General features: G+C 41.5%; 2 protein-coding genes across 2 annotated transcripts in view; one reads left to right on the forward strand and one right to left on the reverse strand.

The window, feature by feature from the left end:
• The window catches only part of CACNA2D3 (calcium voltage-gated channel auxiliary subunit alpha2delta 3), a 488,288-nt gene that overhangs the window by 345,381 nt on the left and 130,111 nt on the right, over window positions 1–12,796 (forward strand). The gene's annotated exons all lie outside the window — the stretch shown is intronic.
• LRTM1 (leucine rich repeats and transmembrane domains 1) overlaps window positions 11,305–12,796 on the reverse strand; it is a 7,177-nt gene continuing 5,685 nt past the window's right edge. The window contains exon 3 of the mRNA XM_034659989.1: window positions 11,305–11,955. Within this exon, the coding sequence (XP_034515880.1) occupies window positions 11,522–11,955 (434 nt within the window). The 3' untranslated portion in view covers window positions 11,305–11,521. The remainder of the gene's footprint in view (window positions 11,956–12,796) is intronic.

Below are 12,796 nucleotides of genomic sequence, written 5' to 3' on the forward strand. Positions count from 1 at the left end.
TCAAAATCGGTGGCAGGATTTTCAAGTAACGGGCCCTCACGCCCGGCTTGTGCGCTCTGAATCGGCAAGTTGAGACCCCTCTTTTCAAGGTCATGGCGTGATTTGGGCATTAAAGCCAATGTGAACCAAGGGTTTGGCAGTGAGCCCAGGGCCATTTTGCCTTTCTTGTAAAATGAGGTCGATGGGTCTTCAGTTGGATTTCTAAAACAGCCTAGTTTTTAAAAAGGGAGATTCATTTCATCATCACAGAAAAGGAGAGGAATTTACCAATAATGGAGAATGACTTACACCCACGTTCTGTCTGGCTTTAGGGGACCCCTCTGGTTCCTGTCGAGAGAAATAAATTCGTTTATAAATATGGATCCAGTGCTTGGCAAATGCTTATGGTGACTGCTCGATCATGAGTAGCTGCTAAATTATCATTGTTATTGCTTCGGTTGTTAGAACGACGATGGTTAGAACGACTCACCCTCCAGTGCTTATTGTCACGTGCTGTTCTCTGTGAACACTTGCATAGGAGATGCCATTACGGTATCTTGATATGTTTCACAAAACTTTGAAATGCACACGTTCAGGCGCCTATGCCCTAGAACAGAGGCTGGCCCATTATGGCCCATGGGACCAAATCTGGGCTGCAGCCAATTTTGTTTTGTTGTCTTACAGTTTTATTGAGATATATTTCACATACTATAAAATTCACCCATGCAAACTGTACAGTTTATTGGACTTTAGTGTATTCACAGTGTTGTGCAACCATCACCACAATCTAATTTTAAATTAGAACAATTTCTGGGCGCCTGGGTGGCTCAGTTGGTTAAGCGTCTGACTCTTGGTTTCAGCTCAGGTCATGATCTCACCGTCAGGAGATGGAACCCCATGTTGGACTTCACACTCAGTGCAGTGTCTGCTTCAGATTCTCTCTCCCTTTCCCTCTGTTTCTCCCCCTCTTGTGCTCTCTCAAATAAATAAATACATAAATAATTTTAGAACGATTTCAACATCCCAGAAAGAACCCCTTGTACACACAAACTCTCATTCTTGATATCCTATTCCCTACCCCAGCCATCGGATACCACAAATTTACTTTTTGTCTCTATGGATTTGCCTAATCTGGACATTGCAGATAAATGGAAACACACAGTATATGGCCTTGTGTGATCAGCTTCTTTTACTTAGCTAAATGTTTTCAAGGTCAATCCATATTGTAGTGTAGGTCAATACTTTGTTTCTTTACTGCCAAATGATATTCCATTGTTTGTACATACACTGTTTTGTTTATCCATTCATCGGTTGATGGATTTCGGGTTCCCATTTTTTAGCTATTATTAACAATGTTGATATGAGCATTCATATACGAGTTTTTGTGTTGTTATAGATTTCCATTTCTCTTGGGTAGTAGACACCTAAGAGTGGAATTTTGGTGTCATATGGTCCCTCTATGTTTGATATTTTGAAAAACTATCAAGCCGTTTTCCAAAGTGGCTGCATTTTACATTTTACAGTCCCATCAGCAATGTATGAGGGTTCCAATTTTTCCACATCTTTACCAACACTTGCTATTATCTGTCTTCTCTATTTTAGCCATCCTAGTGGGTGCGAAGTGATTTGCATTTCCCTAATAACTAATTATGTTGAGCATCTTTTCCTGTGCTACTTGTATTTCTTCATTGGAGGAATGTCTTTTCAGATCCGTTACCCATGTTTCAATTACATTATGTATCTTTTTATTGTTGAGATATGAGTTCTTTACATATTCTGGATATAAGTACTTTGATATCTACCAGCTGTTTTTGTAAACAACATTTTTTTGAAATACATATTGAAGTACTTATTGTTTATATACTCCTTCCTGTTAAAATGGCAGAGCTCAGTAGTTGGATACAGACCATATGGACTACAAAGCCGAGAATATTTACTACCTGACCCTTTATGGAAAAATATTGCCATTCCTGCTTTAGGTGAAAATATGTCACAATCTATTTAAAAAAAACAACAACAACATAAAACACTAATTTGTTCACTCACTAATTTCACCATCTTTTTATCTTATCAAAACGAAGTGGCTATTTAAATCAGAAGCTATTAAGTAAATGTTGAAGACAGAGCTTCATGTGTCAGAAGGTGCCTATCTGTTGTGCCTAATGTTTTTGTATATGTGGTTACACAGAAATCCCAATCAAAGATCCTAAGCTTTCTAAAAATATATGCTCTCGTTGTCAGTCAAGACAGTGATTTACTTAATCTTCACTCTAGTTTGTAAACCTCTGAACAGTGTAATCAGCATAATACTTGGTAGAGCATTGGAAATGCCCTCACATGCTTTGGTGGAAAACAGTTTATGGGTTTGTTTTTGTTTTTTTCCCAACATGGCTCATGAGAGATTTGGGGATTTATTTAGCTGCCTTTATCCAGGCAAATCTCCTGACCTTGTTGGGATCTTGATCTTATTTAAGACTAGAATATATGTGACTCATGCTAAGTGAAGTGCCCACAGAGGATAAATGAGCTGACGTGAATCTCCCCTCCTGGAAGAGAGGGATAGGCATCAACAGAGTCCGCAGCAGGAGCATAAATGCTCTGACAGTCAGTGTGAGGACTCTCCTACTCATGGAAAATGCTTTGGCCAGGTGGTGGTGGGAAAGGGACAGTGCTGATCAAAGGTTTGGAATTGCCATGGCCTCCCAAAGCCTGTGACCACCACGAGCTCCTGGGTTCTATTCTGGATGAAAAGTTCTGCGTGAGACCAGGATCAGCATCTAATTGTCATTCCTACTTCGAGACCAAATTATATGTGAACAGGCTGAGGCAGATGGGGGTATACAATTGTCTTTAAACAAAAAATAAACAAAAAACAAAAAACCAAAAAAAATTGGAATTAATCCACAGTTTGTGGTCATTTTCTATGCTTTTTCTTCACTGACCTACTCCTACCAACTTCCAGATTTGTGCTGGTTTAGTCAGGTTTTTAAGCCAAAATTATTTTTGTTATTGAATTATTTTGTGTCATGCATTTCTTGCTCCATTATGCTGTATGATCTTCCCACATCCCCCCCTCCCTCATTCTCTCCAGAACCCACCCCAGACAGGTTTCATCCACAGTGAAGTGCTTCTCCTCAAGGTTACCTATAACTTCCACATTATGGAATCCAAACAGCAAACATTCATTATCTCACAGTTTCTGTGAGTCAGGTATCTGGGTGAAGTTTAGCTGGGTCCTCGGGCTTGGGGTCTCTTACAAAGGCTACAATCCAAGTGCTGTCTCATGGTCTCTCATGGGGCTGCAGTGAAAATGTTGTTGGGGCTGTGGTCTCATCTGAAGGCTCAACAAACAGAGTAAATGCTTCCACATTCACTCCTGAGAAGCTTAGGAGCATTCAGTCCTCACTGGTTGTTGGTCAGCGACCTCCCTTGCCATGTGCCTGTCTCCACAGGTCAACTCACAATGTGTTAGTGACTTTCCTCCGAACAAACAAGAGAGGGTGAGCAAGACGGAAGCCAGAGTTTGTTGTTGTTGTTGTTGTTTGGTTACTTAGTCTTGGAAGAGATACTCTATGCCATGTACCACATATTCTGTTTGCTAGGAATGAGTAACTGGTTCCTGCCCACACCCAAAGACAGGCAGTTGAACAAGGGCATGAGTACCAGTAAGAGTCATCATAAAAGCTGCCACAACCCACAGGGTCCTGCATGATTTGACCCCTAGTTACTCTCTAACCTCAGCTCCTTCTACTTCGACCTTTACTCACTCAGCCACATTTCCCTTATTTTGTTCTTCAAGCCCATTAAACTTGCTCCTATGTCAGGGCCTTTGCACCTGCTGTGCCTTCTCTCTGGAACAGTTTTCCTCTAGATATCTTCACCAATGCCTCCATCTTTTCCTTCAAGTTTTTGCTCAACTGTTTTGTGAGAGGGATTTCCTGATCACCATGTATAAAGTAGAAACTCTTCTTCTCCCACAATTGCAGTACTCTGTGCCCCACACACCTGCTTTTCCACTGCCTGATATATATTTCCTATGTCTTTATCTTCTCCTTCTGTGGGATGTTAAGTTCCATGGAGCATATACTTCTATTTTTTATTCTCTGCTTCATCTCTGATACTTAGAAAATTGCCTGGCATGCAGAAGTTTCTTAGAGATTTGTCAAATTATTGACTTTGCATTGTTTTGTAACCATATAGCTAAATCATTCAGACTTAACTCTGACTTTAATTGATTTTAGTGCTTATCGCTGGCACTTGGATGGCATGACTCCCACATTTTTAAGATCTCCTTGCACTCCTTCTCCCCCTCCCCTTTCCTCTTTCCTTTTATAATTTGTCCCTTGAATAATTAAAGTAGATCTTGAACATTTTTCTTCAAAAGCAATGTATAGGTGGCATGCTTCCTGAACCACTACATATCTGAGAATTGCAATCTCAGTTTGGTGCCTTGTTAAGTTTCATTTTTTATTTCTTTGGTTGGTTTCTAGACTTCAGAATTTTTAATTTGTTCTTTAAAACTTGAAAATTTTACCAGGATCCATTTGCTTATGTGTTTTTTCCTCTAATATATACTGATTGAGACTTTCATGTACCAAGCACTAGGCTAGACTAACTTACAAGATTTTTTTCATTAATCTCTCTTATAGGATGCTTTTCTTGATCTATATAATTGGAGTTTTTCTTTAGCTCAGGAAAGATACCTTCTCAGATTTTCTTTCCTTTCTGTTTGATAAATTCTGATCTATTTATCAGGAAAACCAATTATCCATGTTAGTTCTTCACATTTGCTCCTTCATTTCTATCATCTTCTATTGCTTTCATCTCTGTTACTTTCTTCCAAATTCTTGGAGTGAATGTTCCCTATTAGGTATTCTGTATCACTGATTCAATATGTTGCAATGTTTCCTTTGTACCTGTGATGATGACTATGGTAGATTTTATTCATTTATCACTTAGTTATATATCTATTTTTATTCATTTATTATTTACTATTATTAGTCATTATTATTTTATTACTCATTATTATTTTATAATTGTTTGCAATTATTTACTCCTTTGTTTCTTATCAGGGGACCGAATATCCTTGCCCATTGCTATCACTCAGTGTGCCTTCGTACCAGAGCTGTAATGCTCTTGTGCCTCCTTAACTCCAAACTTAGCCATATACGTGTTGTTGCCAATGGAATGTGAGTGGGTATGTGACACCAAAATCCAATCAGAAACTTTAAAAATTATACTAGGGTGTGTTTTAAAATAGATCTTTCATCTGCATCTTGTGGGTCTTGCTGCCTTTGTTCCTTTTTTTTTTAGAATATCTTTTAGGAGGACCCATTTAGGTTTCTTTCTTAATTTTAATCACCATTAAAATATGGGATGGTTGCCACTGAACAAGGTGAATGACTTCCCCTTAAGTGTCCCTTATTGTTGACTTCAGAGTACTCCTTGGAGACTGAGATAGAAGACTAGTTGATATGCACAGCCTCTAAACAAATATCCAGTGTCTAGATGTCTTGCATCTAGAGTGGTGTTGCAAGACAGGTAAGAGATGCCATGTCCTGCTGCCTGGTGGTCTGGCTACTTAGGTGAACCAAAGTCATCTGTAGGTTTCATTCCTTGTAAGAAACAGTAGATAAAAACTGTAGCCTCTAAACTGTGCTTGTCTTACTGTCCTCCCTTCCTTGTATCATCCTGTTATATGCTACATTATTGAGATTTTTCCTTTCCAGTGGAGGAAGACTACAAAGTTTTAATGGCAGGTGTTGTAGGAGTTAAATGTCCGTAGACATCTTATATGGGAGGGAATGGTTTCCCTCCAGTTTGTGAAGCCCCCTGTCTCAGAGGAAAGATACCAGAGTAAGGATGGGTGGTGTAGACTTTCTTCCTTTGCATCCCACTAATCTGTGTGATGGTCATATCTCTGCTTTGGATAGTGGGCATCCCTCCTGGGGAGTTGGATATCATTGAGCAGTATTCCCAATTTCNACTTTCCAGTGGAGGAAGACAACAAAGTTTTAATTGCAGGTGTTGTAGGAGTTAAATGTCCGTAGACATCTCATATGGGAGGGAATGGTTTCCCTCCGGTTTGTGAAGCCCCCTGTCTCAGAGGAAAATTTCCAGAGTAAGGATGGATGGTATAGACTTTCTTCCTTTGCATCCCACTAATCTCTGTGATGTTCATATCTCTGCTTTGGATAGTGGGCATCCCTCCTGGGGAGTTGGATATCATTGAGCAGTATTCCCAATTTCTAGATCCTCATAAGTTTTTTCTTCTTTGTATTCATGAGCAACACTACTTATTAGGCAGTATCCAATTTCATCATTTTCTCAAGTAACTGCAAAAGAGTACAGGTGAATTTCTACCCCCCCCCATTCTAAGAACATCTTTTCCAGCTCAGCAGGGTCATGGTTGACGTGAGAACCTTCATTTTTCTTGGCCTTTTCATCTGGTTTCCTGGGTCTTGGTGGGACCAGAGTTCTGGCAGTGACACACTGGCTGGTGGCTGGGTTTTTTTTCTCTGCCGTATTTTAAGGTAAGTGTTGGCAGTGCTAGAAAAGGATCAACTGACTTCTTCAAACCTGTCACATCCCAGAAAGTGTTGGGTGTTGGCCTTAGAAAGACCTGCATCCAAATTCCTACTCCACTACTTACTAGTGGTACAACCTTGAACAAATAACACAAATCCAGTCTTTCTTCAGCTATAAAATGCCCACATGCTTTGGTCAGTATGAGACTTAGGGAAAATGAAAATATTACACTTAGGAAACAACTGGCACAAAATTGGGTGCTCAATAAATATTGAATGTGCTATTACAATTAGTATAATGATACCATCGTCTTGATACTGGTGGTTCACACAGAATGCATGAAGAACGGAGGGTCGGGTTGTATTATCCATGTTGACCCCATGCTCCTGCAGCTGCACTTGTCAAGCCTATAACTAATTACCTCTGTGACTTTGGAAAACTCCTGTTCCTTTTCCATGCTTCTATTTGTAAAATAAGGGCATAGAACTATATCAGGGTAACAAATATGTTTAATCTTTATTGTTAACTCCAATTGATCAGTACTGGGAACCTAGAAAACAGACTTAAAAGGATTCTGAGGTCATGGCTGGTCTCAGAAGATAAATTTGCCGTAATTTATTAGCAATGTCTAGCATGGGTAGGGAGGCTGGTTCTTGCAGCTGTCCCAAATTTGCAGGTCTAAACTAAATGTTCTCTAGGGATTTTCTCATCCCAATCATCTGGTTCCTTGTCTGGGTCTTCTTGATGGGCCTTTGTAATTTGGTAACACCCTGTCCATCCAAATGAATATTTAGTATCAATGGAGTGAAAAGTATGTGTGGATACTCCAGTTAAGAAACTGAAAGAGGACATCTGAGTGGTGCAGTTGGTTCAGTGTCTGACTCTTGGTTTTGGCTCAGGTCATGATCTCAGGGCCCTAGGATCAAGTCCTGCATCAAGCTCCACAGTCAGAGGGGAGTCTGCTTGAGATTCTCGCTCCCTCTGCCTCTCCTGCTTGTGCTCTCTCTCTCTCAAATAAATAAAATCTTAAAAAAAAAAAAGAATCGGAAAGGAGAAAGATAGACCATGAAGCTCCTCCTCCAAATGGAATGAGGGTTTCTTTGAGACTTCATTGCAATTTGAGAAAGAAAGAAAAAGAAAAGAAAACATTTTCATCAAAAGGGAAAACAAGATAGTTCCCTAAAGTTATGTGTATAAACCACATCCCAGTGATGCCATATAGGGTTTGGAATATCATTTACTGGTAGATTTCTGTCCAATAACATTTAGCAATGGATACACTGGTGGGTTTAATCAAACCAGAAACAGTTATTTCCTGATTTCCTATTGAAAGTTATAGGTTTCTAACAGATGTATAATTATATTAATGTGTGCTACAGATAGATTATTTTAGAAATTGCTTTGTCCACTTCCTTTGATATTCAGGATCTAAGACAACGGTGTCTTATTTCTGGGATAACTTGGTTAACTTGGGTAATGAGATTTGATTTTTATGAATCTTCAGGAGGAAATCATGCGAATCACTTCTCAGTCTTGCATTTTTGTAAGGAAAAATAAGACACCTGGTTGTCCATTGGTATTTTATCCATCTTAAGCACAACATTGTTCCTGCAAGTCAGGGATATTCACCTTAGTTTTAAAAGCTTTTCAGGTATCGATGACACCAGGTCTTCTTTCTCTACAATTTCTGTGGCAGAGTATATTCTTCATACTTATTTTTTATATGCCTCTCTTCAGAGAGCTACAGCATCTGTTGGGTCCTGCTATTGTGAATTCGTGATCTCTGGCAAAGCTGAAGTCACCAATCTATCGTCATACTGCTCCACTAAATATGATGGAAAAAAACAGTATTTTAGACAATTTTCTCAGAAACAATCAATACTATATATGAATTTTGTTCACAGCAAACCCTCAGCAAAGCTCAATGATAGAAAGGCATCTGTAGAGGGGAATTTATGAATATGACGGCAGCAATAAGCAGCTGAAAATAATCTATGAGACATTTTCAAATTACCCCTCATGAGCTGCAGTCCTTGTGCAAGATAATTTGTGGTTCTCACAGAATACCCTGCAAATTGGGTCTTTCATCTGCGATGTGTTTTATAGTTAAAACATTTCATTTCTCATATTAACAAGTGATAACTCTGCATTTGTTAATCTAAACAATTTGATTTCTATTTTTCTGTGCTGAGAGGCTGTTGACATTTCAGGGTAAGTAATTATTTTCATTGCCAACTGCTGTTTGTGGTGACTGTAGGCAAAAGATAGAAATCTGAATATACATAAGCATTGTTTTAATCATTTTCTGTAAGGACTGTTCGTAAAACAGGAATCTATTTGCCTGAGTGTTCATCTGTACTTAGAAATCTAATAGGACATGGGTGTTGATGAGTGAAGATTCTAGCCTCGCTCGGGGTTTTCTGCAGTGTATTGGAAGTTCTCTCATATACTCACCGTGGGCAGAGGGATGGGGTTGACCAGCAGTATCAGCGGACCTCTGGCAGAGCACTGTGCACTCACGGTCTGAAGTCACAGTAGCAAAAGGGAGGATGCGTTATTGGCCTTGGTAGCTCCCAGCTTGTGTACTACCTGTTCAAGTATCTTAGCGCTGGTTGCAAGGGTTACATGACGAACGTTCACGGGAACACCTCTCACCATGCCTGATGCCTAGTGCGAGCTCTGGAAACATTTGGTGAAATGGGGATATGGGGCTGGCATATAAAAAGATCTTCTAAATTTCCTTTGTCATGTTGCCTTCTTGGCCAAGGACTTATGGTCCAGGGCAAGGGAAAGAATGATTTTTTTTTTCACCTGGAAAGCAACCATTCTGTCCTTAGACTGGATGCTCAGCCTTACCCACCAAGGTGCCGCCCAAGGCAGAGCAGAAGGGAGGCACCAGGGCTTGGGATGGAGTTCTTGGGACAGCCAGCTTTCTCTGGGGTCTGTGTTTGATCAGAAAATCCATGCTAATTTTGCAATCTACTCCTCAACATATCGAAGTTTATTCTAACATTCAGAAAAAAATTAACACCAAAGTTGATACTTCTCCCCACCCCCCGCCCCCAGAAAATCATGTAGCAAAATCGCTGCTCTAAGATGGTCTATCTTTAGCTTGTGGCACAAGGGGCCCATGCTAGTTGTGAGGCACTGTTGGCAGGTACAGATGGCCTCTGTGATGTTTGGGGGAGCATCAGTGTGTGTCCTGCTGGGTAGGCTGTGGTAGGTTCCTCAGTATTTCCCGTGGCCTCTTCATACCATTGGCCGAGGCTCTGGCTGCATCGGAAAGGGAGAAAATACTCCTGCTTGTGTGGACCTCCCATTCACATTACAGGTTAGGGAACGGACTACTAATTTAGGATCCAAGCTGATTTTTACATGGCCTGAAGGAGTGAATGTAGAGCCAGTACCCTGAATGGCAAATGTGTTTTATCCTTTGAACCAATTCCAATTGATTAGTTCTGGTTGCCTATAGTGCTGTCTTAAGAAGGCATCTGTGTTGCATCAGGGCTCAGCTGGGAGGAGTGCTGGGATTGATTAGCGATGTCTGTCAAGGCCTCCGGAGGGACCACTGACCCTATATATTTGCCATTCTTTGTTTTTGACATGTCCTTAACTCCTCTCTGTCAAATGATTTTAATACTAACAGGTGACTCTAAGTATGAGATGAGGCATCGTGAGAGAGAGCAGGTAGATGACATTTTAAGAAAGCCTAGCATGAGAAAATACACATTTACAAAATGCAGAAGTCTGGAGCCAATTATTGCCATTACAGAAAGATTCCATGAAAGGCTCCTTTAAATAGCGAGCTCCCCTACTGCATTAAAATGATGATTTAATTTACAAAAATTCACTTTGCATGCAACTCTTCAGGACTGCGCCTGTGGAGGAAAGCAAGCCACACCTGATTTTTTTAAACCTCGGCCTAAATAATGTTCAGGATGTCTGCTGCCACCTATCTTGAGTCCCTTGATAATTTCCACTCTCTGCAGACTTCCTTCCTACTTCCTCTCCAGGAGTGTTGAGTAGACAATCTGGGTGGTGGTCAGCAGCTGCTGGCTTCCACCGTGCCCACGGCTGCATTTCATTAGTGGGTAAACTGATTGCTCTGAGTGTGTTTATGTGTGGGTGTGGCTGTACAAGACTGTGCACTCCGTGCACTATGTGTGTGGATACAGAGACACACAAGCCATTATCTTGCTCTTAGCCCACCCTAAATTCATTCCTGCTGGAAGAGTTATAAATGGAAGGCTCCAATCGCCCGGTGGATACAGGCTTTTGGTAACATGTGCCCCGGATTCCAACTCCCCGGCCTCTTTGTGTTTGTTTATATGTTATTTACCCTTGCATCAGAAAACTTCCCCAGCCCCTGGGCCTGAGTCCCATTATCCAGACATGGAACCCTCCTCTTCCTCTGTGGCCTAGAAAGCCCCAAATGGTTTTCTGATTTAGAAAATTAAATATAATCTGACTCTTGTGGCAAGCTTTGCAATTCCCAACCAACAGACTCTCCCATTAAATATATAACATACACAACATCTAAAAGCATCACCAATCTCACATGAATTTGAATTATAGAGGCATTCAGTGCCCCTCGGGTAGGATTGCCAGCTTCTTCCCAGGCACTCAAAATTGGGCAGTTTTCCAATGGACCATAAAGCTCCCAGGAATGCTGACTAGCACGTGTGTTTGAATTTCTGTTGCTCTTTTAAATCAACTTAAGGCAGGGACGAGTACCTGAGAGGGGTATCTTCCCTTCCCCTGTGTCCTGCCTTCCCCACATAGAGTAATTGCAGTGACTTCTCAGACACAGAGCACAAGTGTCATCTCTATTTCAAATGCAGTATTTTTAACATCTCAACATAATTTCCCCCCCATGGAATATTTATGCAGACAGGTCTTTTTTTTTTTTTTCCTTTTGAGTAAAGCAAACTGAGACCTTAGCCGTGAATGCATCAGCCCTACTCAGACACTTTCTCTGGCTTGCAGTGATTCTTGCTTTCTGACACGGAGGCTCTCAGGCTGGTGAGCTGTCATACAGCTCTTTTCCCTCCATCTTCGCAGGCGCGTTGGTCTGAGCCAAGCGTCCCCCCTGGTACTGGGCTGTGACGGCCGCATAGGTGCAGCCGTAGATGGCAGCCGCCAACATCATGAGGCACACGATCCCACACACAACGCCGGTGATGACGACGGTGGCCACCGCGTGACGCAGGTTGGCAGGCCTCGGCTTGGGTTTGAGCTCACACTCCGAGCGGTCTCGCTGCCCCGCGCTGTGGCTCTCAGGAGGCCCAGAGACAGGCCGGTGGGCAGAACCCAGCTGCTGGCCCCTGGAGGACCCCACATTCGGAGAAGGGAAAGGGCAGGGCTGGTACAGCTCATAAGGGATCTTCAGGAGCTCCTCTCCCTTCCAGGTGTCCGGTGACACACAGATGACACTGTCTGTTACTCCCCCTTTAAAGAACAAAAGCAAAGGATGATGACAGGGCTGGAGACAACTGAATTCCAAAATCCTCAGCCTGCAAAAACTTAGGCAGATGGAATTTCTAAAGTACCTGTTCCCCGCCACCTGGAGTCAAAGGACTCAACCACGTTTTATGATTTTAGGATTTCTAAATTGGCTAAATGCTAAAAATGCCACACACTGAATGGGCAATTGTGTATGACCAAGGATTTGTTAGAATCCAGGTAACTGCTACCTTATAAATGCCGAGGGAGAAACGATCCAGAAGCCGACAAGGAGGGTGGTCAACCCGAGGTACTGTGGCCAACCACATGCTTGCCGCTCACCCCAGTAAGGAACCCTCCACGCAAGACAGCTACTGTACCAAATTCCCATCGGAAATCTGAAATAATAAGTTAATACGACAAGACAAGTGTCCCTTGTTGTGATGTTGTGCGTTAATTACAAGGCCGCGATGTGTCTATCAACGCTCTTCGGTGATGCCAAATGGGGAGGTCAATGGCCTTTTGCATGTTTGTGTATCTTTGACAGTAATATTAGTTTAGTTCATGGAATTAAGTACAATTAACATGTTTCCTCGGGCCTTGGAACATTGAATAATTTGAGAACCGAACTTTCCAACACGTTATTAGAGGCAGTTTCCACTCTCTGTAAGGTGATTGATTTCCTCAGGTATGTAGACTTGTGTTGTTTGGGGCGAGGGGGATTTGGGTGGCTAGTAATTGTTTTCTAGAAAGAACACTGAGCTAACAGATTTCATTCTGGCCCAATATGACCACTGATTTACTATCTGACCTCAGGCAAATTAACTTCCCTGATTACATTTTTTTT

This window comes from Ailuropoda melanoleuca, chromosome 4 (genome assembly GCF_002007445.2).
Source record: "Ailuropoda melanoleuca isolate Jingjing chromosome 4, ASM200744v2, whole genome shotgun sequence".
In the NCBI taxonomy this organism is placed as follows: Eukaryota; Metazoa; Chordata; class Mammalia; order Carnivora; family Ursidae; genus Ailuropoda; species Ailuropoda melanoleuca.